This window comes from Psittacula echo (assembly GCF_963264785.1).
Source record: "Psittacula echo genome assembly, chromosome: 2".
NCBI lineage: Eukaryota > Metazoa > Chordata > Aves > Psittaciformes > Psittacidae > Psittacula > Psittacula echo.
This window is the reverse complement of record NC_137737.1, coordinates 115,436,687-115,450,693: the sequence shown is the minus strand read 5'-3', so window position 1 is coordinate 115,450,693 and position 14,007 is coordinate 115,436,687. Positions and strand designations below refer to the sequence as shown.

Genomic DNA, 14,007 nt, shown 5'->3' with positions numbered 1-14,007 from the left:
TCCCTCATCTGTATGTGTATCTTCTTGGTTACTATTTGCAAGTGCTTCATTTTGTCCAGAACCACTAGGTAGGAGAATCATGTTCTAAATGTCATGTCTTAGCCTTTGTTTTAGGTACACAATTACAATAAACCTAGACTTTGAGCATCTAAAGTTGGAGACAGAGACATCTTTTCTGACTGGGACACACCTAGGCTGGCTGGAAGTAAGATTTAGCTCTGTGATGGTAAATGGTTTAATCTCACTGTATCGCAGTCCTTCAACAGAGCTGTAATATTAGAACTAAAGGTTTGAAATATTAACGTCACTCTGCACTTTCACCAGTAAATATTCCTGCTGCATTTTATGATGCTTTTGTCTGTAGAGATAAATGTTCATATTTGTCTTTTGTAGGGTTTAAAAAAAATACTCGGGAATTCTGATTGGGAGGACTTGCAACAGGTAATTGACTCTAGGGCAAACTACAGTGTGTAGGATATTGATGTGTGTTTGAAGAGGCCATTGAATAATTGGTTGACTGTAACTTGAAGGGAAAGATCAATTTAAATGAAAGCCTGTAATCTCATCTCTTGTGCATTTCATGCTGTCATAGGGTAGGGTGGAAATGCCAAATTCATTCAATGCGTAAAATACATTTCACTGTTACTGTGAAATATCTTTCTTCTTAAATTACTTTTTAAGAAAACTACTCTTCCTTTCAAGAAAAAAGAATCGCAAGCCTTATAAAATATTTGATGTCTTCCTGGTATTACTAGCACAGGTGAACAGTGATTGAGATGTTCATACATATTGCAGAACACCCAGTGTGTCTGTTACTGAGTCAGGTTTTGTTGCCTGTAGTATTTCAACTTACAAGGTACAATCCATCACTGTTAAAGTACTTGTTACATTTTACTGACTTTATGTGGCTTTTGAAAATCTTTCACATCCTTTTAGTAGTCAGTCATGCTTATTGCTGCAAATTGCTTTTTTCTAAAGGTAGACTTTTTGCAGAATAGATTTGTAATGGAATAGTAAAAGGCAGCCCCTTCCTGGATAAATCCAGCTCACGAAAGAGGCTTGTGTTTTGTCCAGCAAAACCAGCCAGATGATGTTGGACAGAGTGACATTAGTGCTGTAGTGCTGGACCAAATGAAGCCTGGTTGCTTCATTTGGTGTTGCATCTTCCTGTATCATCTAATTTCTTCTGCTTCAGAGATTGATTCTGCCCACAGGGTTAGGATGAATCCCAAGTAGTGTGTCAGTGCTTGACTTGGGCTTTCAGCTGGGGACAGCTAGCTTTTATCTCCGCAAGAGCTTCCTGTACAATTTTAAAGATATTCTGCATTATAAATTCTTCTGTCACTGTTAGCATGTTCCTGTACACTTCTGTTTGCTTTACTTTGGATCTGTTTTGGGAAACTTTGGTGTTTTCTTTCTTATTGTGAACTTCCCAGGGCAGGTGATGGGTTGTTTGTTTGGTTGTTTGTTTTTTTTTTTTAGGTACAGCTGCTGTATATGGAGCTGTGTAAAGGCTGTCCCTTTTTCTTAGAAACAAAACCAAACACTATAAACTCCTGCAACAATGACATGCTGTTCTTAAACTTTTACACATGGCGTTTTCACAAGCAGCTGTGAAATCTGTCTCGAAGGTAGCAGATAAATCATATAAGTTCTTCATCTAGCATGCTTAAATACAAAACACATAGGAAAAAAACTGAGCTTCATGGTGCTGTAGACTTACTTCCATGGAATTACAGTTCATAATGGTGAATTGTAGCTTCTATGGCTGGATTTCTTGTGTTGCATTGCACAGTACCTTATGTCAATATTTTAAATGTAATTCTCAATTTGTGTTTCAGGAATTACCGGAAATGGTTCTCCTAAAGTTTTTTCGACCCGAAAACACACCAGCACCTGCAAGACCAACACCAGAGCAGCTTTCTAATCTTATCAAGACAAGTCTTCATTATCCAGAGTCTTTCAGTCATTCTTTTCATCAAAAAAGGTTAGTGCAACATTCATTAGGAACTTCTGAAATATTGTTAATTTGACATAAATCCTGTGATGCTATGTGGGTTATGGTGCCTGAGATGCAGTGTGGGTTATGATATGAAAGATAGAAGTCTGATATGCAAGGGTGTAATCTTACTCAATTCTTAAATTCACTGCTGCAGAATTTTGAAGGCAAAATAAGTTTCATGTAGGGCAAAATACTGTATTACCACAGTTTACAGTTTTGGTATTAAATAGTAATGCAATCAAACTTACTGAAAGGAAAATAAATACTTTCCTGCTTTTGTATTTGTTTTTGGTGCCGGAGTAAACAATGTGACTACTTTGAGAAACTAGACAAAAAGTAAGAGGTACTTTTAAGTGAAAAGAACTATTATATCTACAGCATCTGAGTTGCCAGGATTAGCTGCACATGGTTCTGATTTATGTCAGGAGGGATGGTGGTAGCAGTTTAGATCACTGGGGCTTGTCTCATGGAAGTGTACCAGAATTAACCTGTCAAAAGGCTGACTGCTAGAGTGAGTGAATTTGAGCCTGTAAGATCTATGAGTCTTTCGAGGTTAGCATGATATGAACAAAGCCCTCTGGGTTCATTCCCAGATATGAAGGGGTTTGTATTTGAAACAAAGGTATTTATTTAGGTTTGAGATGTTTTATTTGAGAACTCCACGGTTAAAATTTTCCTAAAATTTCAGTTGATATAAGTAAGTTGTTTAAAGAAGTGGATTTCTTTCTTTAAAAAACCCTAACATTTAAACACTTTGTAAGGTAGCATATTTTAATTGACAGTTACAAAGCATGCATTGTTCCAGTAACAAGTTCATATCTTATTAGTTACAGTTGCTAATTGTTCTTTTCTTGTTAGTCTACCTTAGGATATTTAAGGTGTTAAGCAATGGCAAGGAATTTGAGTGACACAAATCACTTATTGTATACATAGATCTGTTTCGACGCTGGTAGTTCGGTTACCTGCCTGTGAATATCTTGGGGTCTTTCTTGCTGCAGCATTATTTATAAAAACAATCATACTAATTGTGAGCAAACAACTAACTGTATTAGTTTTATTCAGGGTAAAGTCTTGTTCAGGGTAAAGTCTTAACACAAATGTGTATGTGCTGTCGAGTTTGGGCACTGCTCTGGCAAAAACTTTAGGCCAGATGCCAGCAATTCCTCTATAGGAGGCAGTGCAGAAGAAAAGCATCCAGGCAAAATGTGCTGAACACCATACTGGATCATGTTATCCCATTCTGAAATGTTTGTTGTCATAATAAACAACTTTATGCTTTTGCTAGCCTTTCTCTGCTGGATGAGGGGAAGTGGAAACTTCATTTGGCTCAGTTGAGCCAATGCTGTTTGCCTCAATCAATAGCTTTTATTAAAAGTGACTCTAGTGAGTTTTATTATATTGCTTTGTACACCGACATGTTGCATAATAGCTACATGTTACATTATGTAAAATTCCTTTTAACTATTTAAGAGTATAATTAAAACTGTCCAGGGTAAGACTTTTTTGTTTATTATGGAACTATTTCCTTTTGCAGCCTCTGTCTGGTTCCTGTCACTCTCTTACTTTCCAATTGTTCCCAGGCTGTTGTAGATGTGATGATTGATTTGCGGCATAAAACAACAAGGTAATGTGTGAATGTTAATGAAACAGTATTTTCTGAGAGGGCTTTCTAGTTTGGGGAGTCTTGTAATGTCTTTAACTGCATTGAATATCTAGAATAGGATTGTTTTTTCAACAGTGGCTTCTTTGAAGGGGATAAAGGCTTCATACAGTCAAATGTGAGTCTTCAGTTAGTGCTCAATTTTACTTCTGACTATTGGTAAGACAGGACCTTGTTTTGTGACTTTTGAGTAGTTTAACTGCAGTTTTTTTCTAGAAAAGCAGAAATGCTTTTTAACTAGTGAAATACGGGCTTCAGTAACCTTACTTTATTAAAATTATGTTGTTGGGTTTTCATTTTTATATGTAAAGTAACTTGTCGAAAACTACTTTTGAATTTTAAGTACTTCCTCCTGCAATTTGGCTTAGTATAAAATGTCATATAACCTTAGGGTATTTTTAAGAATTCCTGTAGGTTTATCAGCTGATTCTTATGCCTGGCTGTTCACTTAGAACTGTAGTATTATGTGCAGAAATATTAGCACTGAGAAAATATTTTGTGAATTGCTTTTAAGAGTTTTACTCAGGATTTCTGTAGGAGAGAGTTGAGAACCATGATATACCATTGTTATTTCTTCCACTTCTGTTAAAATAAGGCAATTTAACTCATGTAATTCCAGTGACAATTCCATCGTGCTACTTGGTATGCTTACCACAAAATAGACTGTAGGATTCTTGTCTGAGTATTCTAGGGGATTGTGAAGACAGATTGTGAGGAATTGAGGTATGCTTGGTCATGGGAAACATTGGCTTTTTGCCAGCGGTCCATTCATGCAAGTAAGAAATTAAAAGCCCAGGGCCTAATAGACACATTGAGAAATAGAGGGTAGAAGGCTTAAGTATGTTTTATTTCTCAGTTAACATTAGGAATCTGTTTACTGAACTGGTGTTTTTTAGCAGATGATCATGTCTTGTAATAGTACTGTTAAGACATGTCTTTGGAAAGATAGTGTACTTGTGCCTTGAAATGTGTTAAAAACAAGTACACCCCCCCTCCAAGTTATTAATGCAATATGTCTAAAGCAGTGTCTATCTACGTTGACTCTTTGTGTGTGACATGCATGCTGATTTAACTCTTATCTCAAGGGAGAGGCCTAAGAACGCGTTATGTAGGAATTCCTGAAACTGTGACAGTTTGTTTTTTGTTACTATGTCTATTGTTATTGTATCTGCTGGTTCTGTAGAAAGCTGGGGGTACACTGGAATTTATCAGTAAACATATATGTATAATTGATGTTCTGTATAATAGTATACACTGTATTAGAAACCAAAGAAATACTTTAAGTATCTGTACTGATTCATCTGAGCCAAGGGGAGAGCTGCTGTAAAGAGCGTTAAGTGTGAGAACATTAAGACATATTTGGTAAGAAGTAAGGACCCAGAGTTAAATTGGGTGGACATAGGATCCATAAAGGTACACAAGGATAACTTAGAGCGTGTATATCCTTGTACAGATGGACGTGTGTGGATATAATAGGAAAGGGAAAAAGGGGCATATAGACTTTTTTTTTGAAGTTGCATTTAGAATCTTGATAACATGTTAAGCACAATTCTGTCTATACCTATGATTGCAACTGTTATCCTTTCGAAGTGTGGCTTTGTCATGCTATAGAAAAGCCTTAATCTCTTAGCAGCAGAGGGTAGGGAGGATGTGTGAAACACAGCACCATGCATTTGGAGAAGGCATTGACTAAAGGGAAGTTACTGTAGGCAAGCAGTCAAAAAGATGTGGCAATTCCTAAGACAAATGGCAGTGGGTACTCTCACATTCAGAGACTGCTGGAGTAGTAGCTTCATTTCCCAATTCCTAACTTCTGAAGTTTTCAGAAACAAGCCTATCTCTGTAAGGTGGTGGTGGACACACAATGGTTTCTGAAATCTTGGGAAAACTTGAATTTGGAGGCAATCATGTAAACTGGCAATACATGCTTCAAATGCAAAGAAATAATGTTGTAACCTTCTTTTTCAGCCCAGAAGCTCTGGAAATCCATGGATCTTTCACATGGCTTGGGCAAACACAGTACAAGCTTCAACTTAAAAGCCAGGAGGTCTATAGCTTGCAGCTGAAAGCTTGCTTTGTTCATACAGGTGTCTATAATCTTGGAACCCCCAGAGTATTTGCCAAGCTAGTGGACCAAGTTACTTTGTTTGAAACGAGTCAGCAGAACTCCATGCCTGCACTGATTATTATAAATAATATCTGACCACTTCCTGAAAAAAAAATCACACTAAAAGACAAAATAAATGGGATTCTTTTCTTATATTGCTGGTTGACATTTTGCTGCAGTTTTTGGAAATAGCACCTCAAACATCTAACTTGTTACTAAAGATTGCGTAGGAAAGAAAATAGCAAAATATTTGGACGCCTTGTCAGTTTGTTTCTCAATGCAATGCACGTTGGACTGAAAATAAGTTTAGCCTTTTATAATGTATTTCTTCTCTGGTAATTAAGATATTCATAACACAAAATACTCTAACTCAAGATCTGAACATATTTGTATGTCATATGCCCTGTCAAAAATGCAGCTTAACTGCTGTTACAACTTCCAGCATGGTGTGTTTAATATTTGTGGCTGTATTAGGATATGGTTCAGGAAGAAACCCTCATTGGCTTTTTCCTGTCTGAAGCCATTAGTCATGATAAATCCCAACCTTACTGTGAAGCTCAAGAAGGTCTCTCACATTCACTTCTGTTTCTTAGTTCTTTAGTTCCGGATTTTGTTTTGAGTTTTCATATTTATGGAAACTGGTGACCTTTCAAGGTTTACATACACGTCCCACCTAAGGTGTTTAAAAAATATGATTTCTTCAACCAGTTTGAGTATTTTCCCATTCATCTCAACACAGAATGCACTATTTCACAGCCATCAGATCGTCATTAAAGTTGTCACGTACTTTATTATGTAACTATAACAATTGATCTGTTTTAAAAAAAATCTACTCAAGATTTTCAAGAAATGTATTATATTTATAACAAATGTACTGTAAATAGAATAAAACATACACCATATTCACTGTATGGACATGTGGCCTTTTTTCTTTCCTATACAGCTGTAGCTACCTACAGGTGTTGGTACTGTGTATATATCCTGCACTGTCTTCATTGTGGTCTCTGCTCACGTGAAGTTCCTGTTGTGTTGGCATATGTTGTGTTGGTGTACTGAAACATGTAGTGGCTGCTGTATTTGCCTTTTGGAATCCCACTCCCAGGTACAGCGCAGAATTCAGCTGTCTGGGAACTCTTGATTACTTGCCATGTGCTGGGGATTTTTGAGTAACAGCAGCTAAATGTAGGGAAAGCTGTGTGAAGCAACTGAACACAGCAAAGCCAGCTAAGTTGGGAGTTATGGTTTAGGATGGATTAGCTGAGTACAAGGAAAATTGAGCACCTAGAGCAGACTGACACAAGTCTCAGGTTTCTTTATCTTGTGGCTGAAGGAAATATTTTCATAGGACAACACTGGCTTATGAAACAGTACATCTACCTTTTTAGGTAAGTTTTCCAATTTTACTCATATTCAGCACTACTGTGTGACTGCCTCCAGGACTTAAGACTACTTGAAGAGACTTAAAACCGCTTCACAGCACATGACCTTTCGTAGTCTGGATCAGGTTGATGAAATAATGAAATACTTGAGTATTATCTAACAATGATTATGTTGCTTCAGGGTTTGAGTTTTCTGCTTTTGGAGCAAATTGGACAGCTGATCTTTCTAAATGATTCTTGGCATTGTGACCTTATGCTATGTCATCAGCCCTCTTTCTGTCTTGGCACTCTTTTAGAGAAAGAAAAGTCATTATTGATGCTGTTCAGCTGTCCAGCTGTAGGCGACTGTTCTAAGTAATGATTAGTGTATTTTTAAGACTTCCTCAAATATTCGAGTGACACAAGTCACATTATTCTCATAGAGGATGTTTCCACAAGAGTTTTGTGAGATACCAGTTAGAAAGTTAACTGCTTTTCAGTCTGTAAGAAGAAACTGATAAGAAATGGTATTTCCTGTGATTTTGAAGTTGTGCTCCTGTAAAGAGCAGGCTTGCTGAAGGCTTGACTAACTGCAGAAAGTACCAGGCTGTGCTGTCCTGTTGATGGGTGTATGCCTTGTATCCTGACTTTCATATTAAGTAAACCAATGCTTGCCATGTCCATTATTGCTAATGTACGTAAAAACCTGTGATAACACACATTATGTAGTTTGGCTTCAAGGAAATGCTGTGTCTAGATGAACCCTTCTTCATGTTTCTGAGAATGCTTACAAGATTATGGTGAGCTAATGATGTGGCTGGAGGCTAAAAGAGTTGAAATAATGTTTTATTCAGCATGGCTAAAAATAGCAGCCTCTTCAGCATGCAGTTTTGTGATGTGTTTCTATGTCTCTGTATCTAGATATGAGGTTATTTTGTACAGATGCCAAGTGTTCCCAAAGAGTTCTGCGAAGCTCAGTAGTGTAGGCTGCCAACCCTACGAATAAGCTAACTGGTTATGCTATAGACAAGAGTATCACATACCTAAAACCACCCCCAAACCAACACACTCGAACAAACCAAACTTGCTTTCTCTTCAGTGAAATTCTGTGCATGGTGGGGGATTTGGGAATAATTTAATCTTGTATTACATAAACTGCAGAAATAATTCTGTACATGAGTAGACTAAGAAAATAAAAGTAAGCTTTTTATTTGAGCTCAGTCACCCATAAACTTGCTCCTGAAATGAGGTAAATTCTGTCATCACTTTGATACTTCAAGGCACGCACTGCTCCATCCTGTGCTATGGGAATTCAGGCGGTTCTAGGCTGCTTTGCTGAAAAGTGGTGAAATGCTTCACTGGACAGTATTATTTTGTGCAACACAAATCTGTAGTAATAGGGTTTATAGTGTCTTCAGTAGGCTGTAGATGTGATACAGAAAGCATGCAAAGTTTCTGAAGGTGTAGTCTGAGAATGAAGAGATGATAATATTGGTCTGCAGCTGACTTCTACGCTTCATGTCATTTAAGTTTCTAATATTTGAGTCCATTTCATATAATAAATGTAATTCAAAATATGTTTATTTCCATGCTACTTCTACTTTCTTTAGTAGTTCAGCCAGCCTGAATTCTAACTCTCCTACAAACCAGCAAAATAATCTTCCTTCTTTAGTTTTCATATTTTTAAAGTAGTATGCCTAATACTCCGTGCACTTGTAATTTGGTTACAGAACTTGCATACATTTATTAGTATGTGTGACTTAAGTATCTAGTGGTGTGCTGCTTGTATGAATGGTCATCTCCAAAGTACTTAAAAAGCTGCTTAAGACTATTAGAGAAGAATGCCACGTGGGGGTAAAAGAATAGGTGCCTGTACAAAAATTCAGCTTAAGTTGCTCTCAGAGTTGTGCGTAGTGACACTATGACAAAGGTCCTGAGAAAACTGCATGCCATAAAGAGTGGAAGAGGGAATGCAGGAAGTGCACAGGGGGAGCTGGTGTGGAGTAGTCTCATGAAAGAGCAATAGGAAGCTCAGCCACTGGGAGGGAAAGGAGGAAGAGAGGCGTGAGCACAGTTGGATAGAGCTTTCCAAGTGAAAACTGAGGTCCTTCACTGTAATGGAAAACAGCATCATGTCCATATGGTGCCTGTAGGCAGAATGATTACCAAGGGAATTAACTCAATTGCTGCTGCTTTGAACCAAGAGGACCAAAATTTGGCATTTAAATAGATGATTGCTGTCATTTAGGCAAACCTAGTGAAAGTGTGCAAGCTTGGCAGGAGTACTGAAAAGGAAGGGGCAAGTTTAGAGAAACTGGGAAGAAAGATGGGACCTCTGGCTGGAAACCAGGGAAGAAGGAAGAAACAGCAGAGCAGCCCAAGGGACAGCCTCAGGAGACAACAGGCAATACCTGTTTGCAAAAGGTGTGTAAAAATCTGCATGCATTTTGAAGCTCCATTGAATTTGTTGTTTGGGCTCTCAGTTACAAATTATGGAGTAATTATAGTTGATGGTTGCTAAGAGAGATGAAATCTTTAACTGTTTTGTGGGCAACCAAAGGGTCCTTTCAGTGACTCTCATACAATGCGGCTGGCCACTAGTATAGCAGCAGGAATGCCCAGAACCTCCTAGATAAGCTCGACAAAACAGCCCCATTTTGTGCTTCAGTTATATTTACCTGGAGGGAGATTTCTTTGATTCCCTCTTACTGTTATAGGAAATGACTGTGATGTTACAGCAAGATCTTGTACCATTTGTAGTCTCAAGCATCAATCCTATCTACCTTCTCAGAAATAGTATAAATCATACTACATGCTGTATTCCGCTTGAATTGCGTACTTTATTCTTCAAATTTTTCAGAAGGACTGGTTATGCAGATATAGCTGTGGAGCTTTCAGAACTTGTCACCTTATCTTGTAAACTAAACTCTCCTATGCATCAAAACAGGAAAAATAATCTTTGCTTTAAAGTTAAAAGTACAACAGAATCCCCTATAATGTTTCTTTAAATCCTGGTTAAACATGCTGTTTACTTCTTACAGTAGTGATATATGTTGTCTTCAGTATTGAATTCCTGTCTTAAGTGCCGTGAGAAAGCCATTGAAATTGCATTGCAGAGTATAGGGGACTACTTTTGTCTACAAATTAAACGAATTGAACACTGCTGCCATCTAGTGCTGTCTGCTTCTGAATATCTGTTCTTCTGTCTCATCAGTAGGTGGACATCCCTTTTTTATCTTCAGAGCTGGATACTGGAGATGCCAAGAGGTCCAAGCCGGCTACAGGAGAGACCATGGAATCTATGAGTCTCTCGGTCAACCTCGGTGTGACAGACAGCTGTAGGAGTTAGCTAGTTGGAGGGACCAGGAGGTCTAGGCCTACTGCTGTGAGACTGTGGGGTCTCTTGGTCAACCAATTCACTTTCAGTTTTGACAATGACTAGTTATTGCTGAGATACAAATTCTCAAGTGAACTGTGCCTTGAAACGTCAGCTTTTCTGTAATTATGAGCATTATGTGTTTCTTGCTTGGTTAATACACTTTGAAGACTTTAGTCCTGGCTTTGTTTACTAAGTAGCTTGGAACTTCTCCTGGAATTACATGTCTTCCTTCTGGGCAGGAAGGTTCCCCAAACTATAAGTACAATTTCTCGATATTTGGGAAAAGTTCTTAGTATATCACTTCCTAATACTTTTTGTAACATGAAATCAAAGTGCAGTTGAGTTAGCAGTTTATGAAGTTCAGTAGCAGAATATGGTTTCAAAGTAACTGTTCTTTAGCAATTATTTACATCATGTGCTGCTGCAGAAGAAATGCCCAAGGTGCTAATGTAAGAATAGAATTATTTAGTGTCTATATCTGTTGACAAGAGTTCCATTTCAGTAGAAACAATACTCAATATCCACTGCCTGTGTGGGTCCCACTGCATAGCTGTTTTTTGAGCTGTTATCAAAGATACTCTTTCCATGTGTAATATAGAGCCATTTATGTATAGCATAAATGGTGTATAGAAAAAAAGATAAATATAATAAGTTATTTTAGGTTGTGAGGAACATTCTCTCAAAGTGCTAAAGAGGGAGTGGAAAATACCTATGCCTTGAGGAGGGCGATAGTATCTAAATAATGTGGTGAAAAGGAAAAAAAGAAATTGTTTTCATTATTTAAACCTGACATCACAATAGCTGCATAATGTGAAGAACCTCAGTAATATACCAGTGCTTTCTTGTTGATCTAAAGTAAGCTTTTCTTCCACTGACTAAATGACAAAATTAACATTTATGTTATTCTTCAGTTGTAAAACACAAATACCGAAGCCTTACTGAAAGCAGTCACCCTGCCAGTGAGATTGCTTGGAGGAGAATGGAATTATGTGGTACAATCACGACTATGCTCAGATTAATATGGACAGAATTTCTCTTCAACTCTCTTCCCAAAGATAGTCATAAAATATAAAGCCACAATTCCAAATTTACTCAAAAGATTTAACTTTAAATCTCATCTTCTAATTCATCTTCTATCTACTGTGATGTAGAGCTGTCTACACTAAAGTGTCATCTAGCTCAGGTATCAAAAGTCAGGTCTCTGAACTGCAATGGGTACAGTAGGGATTCCAGGATGTTTTTCACTTACTCCAGTGAGATAAGGGGTTGATTCTGAGTATATTAAAATATAAAGATGTCTACAGTAATGGAAATCCATGGAGGGAACTTCAACCTTCCTTCATATGTACATTGTTGGTATTTCAGTCACTTGAAATCTTAATGTTTGCTGTCTTTTCAGAATTACCCTTGAATAATTTCATGGACAAAATTAATTCAGTAGAGTAAAATCTAGGCTGGAGCATAATTTTTTCAACACTTCTGTTTTTAAACCCATGAATGCTGATTAAACATATTCCAAGACTGAGTGATTTCCTGATCCCATTTAAGTCAAGATTGATTTACTATGCATTTCTATCAGTTCACAGGAGTAAATCATTAATTTGTAAAATGTCACTCGGCTAATGAGTCCTGCTAATTGCTTTAGTGGTAGCTGGAAAACAAATGAAAAATTAACATGGCTTTAAAATGTTGCTTATAGACTATAGCAGTGTCTAAATCAATTCAGCTGATGCTTGCAAGTGTTACTCTTTTGGGTATTCCTCTTTTAAAGTTAGAACAGCTGTGGTGTTTTCCTCCTGATAATTGTGGCATAGTTCCTTACCCTGTTTCCTCCAGGACAATGAATTAACTTAGTGATAGTCTTTAAACAGGTTCCTCGTGATGCCCTAGGATGAAGGAGGTATTTCTGTATGTTTAGGAGGTTGCAGGGAAAGTAACAGACATTTCTGACCAAGAATATAAATGCTTCTTGAAGTTCACAGGCAAAACACTTCTTTCTTCCTTCCTATCCTTGTGAACAGGCCATTGGGTGATGTGCCAGCTTTCCCCACCTCTCCTTGCAGATTCTGTTGTCGGGGTGTGCCAGAGGGGAGACAAGAATATGCGTGGGACATGGGCCCCGCTTCTTGTAGTTGCTGACACTGAGTTGTACTAGTGACATTTGCTGTTGCAGGTAAAGCTTGAGCTCTTGGGGCCAGATGAGCTGATGCTTTGCCTGAGCTGTCAGTCCCCTGCGCCTCAGTGTGAGTGAGGACACTGCCTGATGGGGAGATGCTAGCCTTTGGAAGCCCTGCAGTGCCCAGTAGCTCTGGAAGAAGGGTATGGGAACAAGAGCTGAAGAGGCTACTCCTTCACTGATCACATGAAACAATCTCAGAAACAGCTGTGAGACCAGCATATCAGCTTTAGCATCCTAAGGAGCAGATGGGACAGCAGGCCAGAACCCGCTGCTTGCTAAAAGAACTATGTTCCCATGCTGTCTGTTGGTAAATAAAAAGTGGACTGTGCTCTCCATATTCTTAATTAGAGCAGTTTAGTAAATAGAATTGTCTCCTGCAAGTGTATTTGGTCCTGCTCATTATGAATGCCCTGCATCAACTACCTTAGTGAAAATGCTACATTCTGCTGTAGGCAGTTAAGTTTGTTAAATAGGTAATTGTTCTTGTCAGGGGTGTTTAGTCAGGTATGGCTACTTAAGAATGACAATACAATTTCAGTGCTGTGTTACTTATGGAGTAGTTATATGTGGATGCCTTGACCAATGTAGCATTTCCAAAAAGACTGAAATAAGAAATAGATCCAACATTGAAAGCACCACAGTGGGTACTGGCTCCTGCCTGAGGGGGAAAAAAGTCAATGTCTTAATTTCAAAATGCTGCTTTTATGCATGAAGAATACAAACCCAACTGATACACTGATATGGTTTGACACTGGATACTACTGATTAATCGAGTCTCTGTGTTTATGAAATTAAGTTTGTCATATTTCTTTAAGTAGCAAGGATAAAAATACCCAAGTTCTTTGGGGTTCAAATTTTGTCAAAGTCCAGGAGAGAGATATCTGAATAAAACCAGAATAAAAATCTTTTGGTTTTGGACTAATAAGCAGACATCATCACTCCTTTCCCTCCAGCAATTTTCTTTCCTTTCCCCAATATCTTTAGGGGATTTTTTTCTGCTCATAATTCTTCATTTTTGGTGTATTTTTTTTTCCATGGTTCCAATCCATGCTTTAAGTGGTAAAACAATCCTAACAACATTTGTTTCACTCAATGTAGAAGACAGAGGCTGAGATTAAAAACCAATGTAGTCAAGTACATTTAATCTTTCACTAGCTTAGGCTGCTTCATGTTGTTTGGGGATGCAATTTTGTAAAGAGATGAGGCCCTCTGAAAAAAACAGCCACAGTATTTAGAAGTTTCTTTGAGGAAAAGTGGTTTGTTGCAACCAAGGTCTTTCATAGGAAAATCGTGCAAGAATATAACAAAGCACAAAAAATAAC

The 14,007-nt window shown here is 37.9% G+C and overlaps 1 protein-coding gene across 11 annotated transcripts in view; it reads left to right on the top strand.

The window, feature by feature from the left end:
• Positions 1–6,686, top strand: part of TRAPPC8 (trafficking protein particle complex subunit 8) — a 54,243-nt gene extending 47,557 nt beyond the window's left edge. For 8 of the 11 annotated variants that reach the window (XM_080611581.1, XM_080611580.1, XM_080611578.1 and 5 more), the window contains 4 exons: positions 394–441; positions 1,842–1,987; positions 3,537–3,626; positions 5,631–6,686. In XM_080611581.1, the coding sequence (XP_080467707.1) occupies positions 394–441; positions 1,842–1,987; positions 3,537–3,626; positions 5,631–5,865 (519 nt within the window). In that variant the 3' untranslated portion in view covers positions 5,866–6,686. The remainder of the gene's footprint in view (positions 1–393; positions 442–1,841; positions 1,988–3,536; positions 3,627–5,630) is intronic. The other 3 variants (XM_080611576.1, XM_080611582.1, XM_080611579.1) reach the window with 1 other exon arrangement.
• Positions 6,687–14,007: the final 7,321 nt, after the last annotated feature.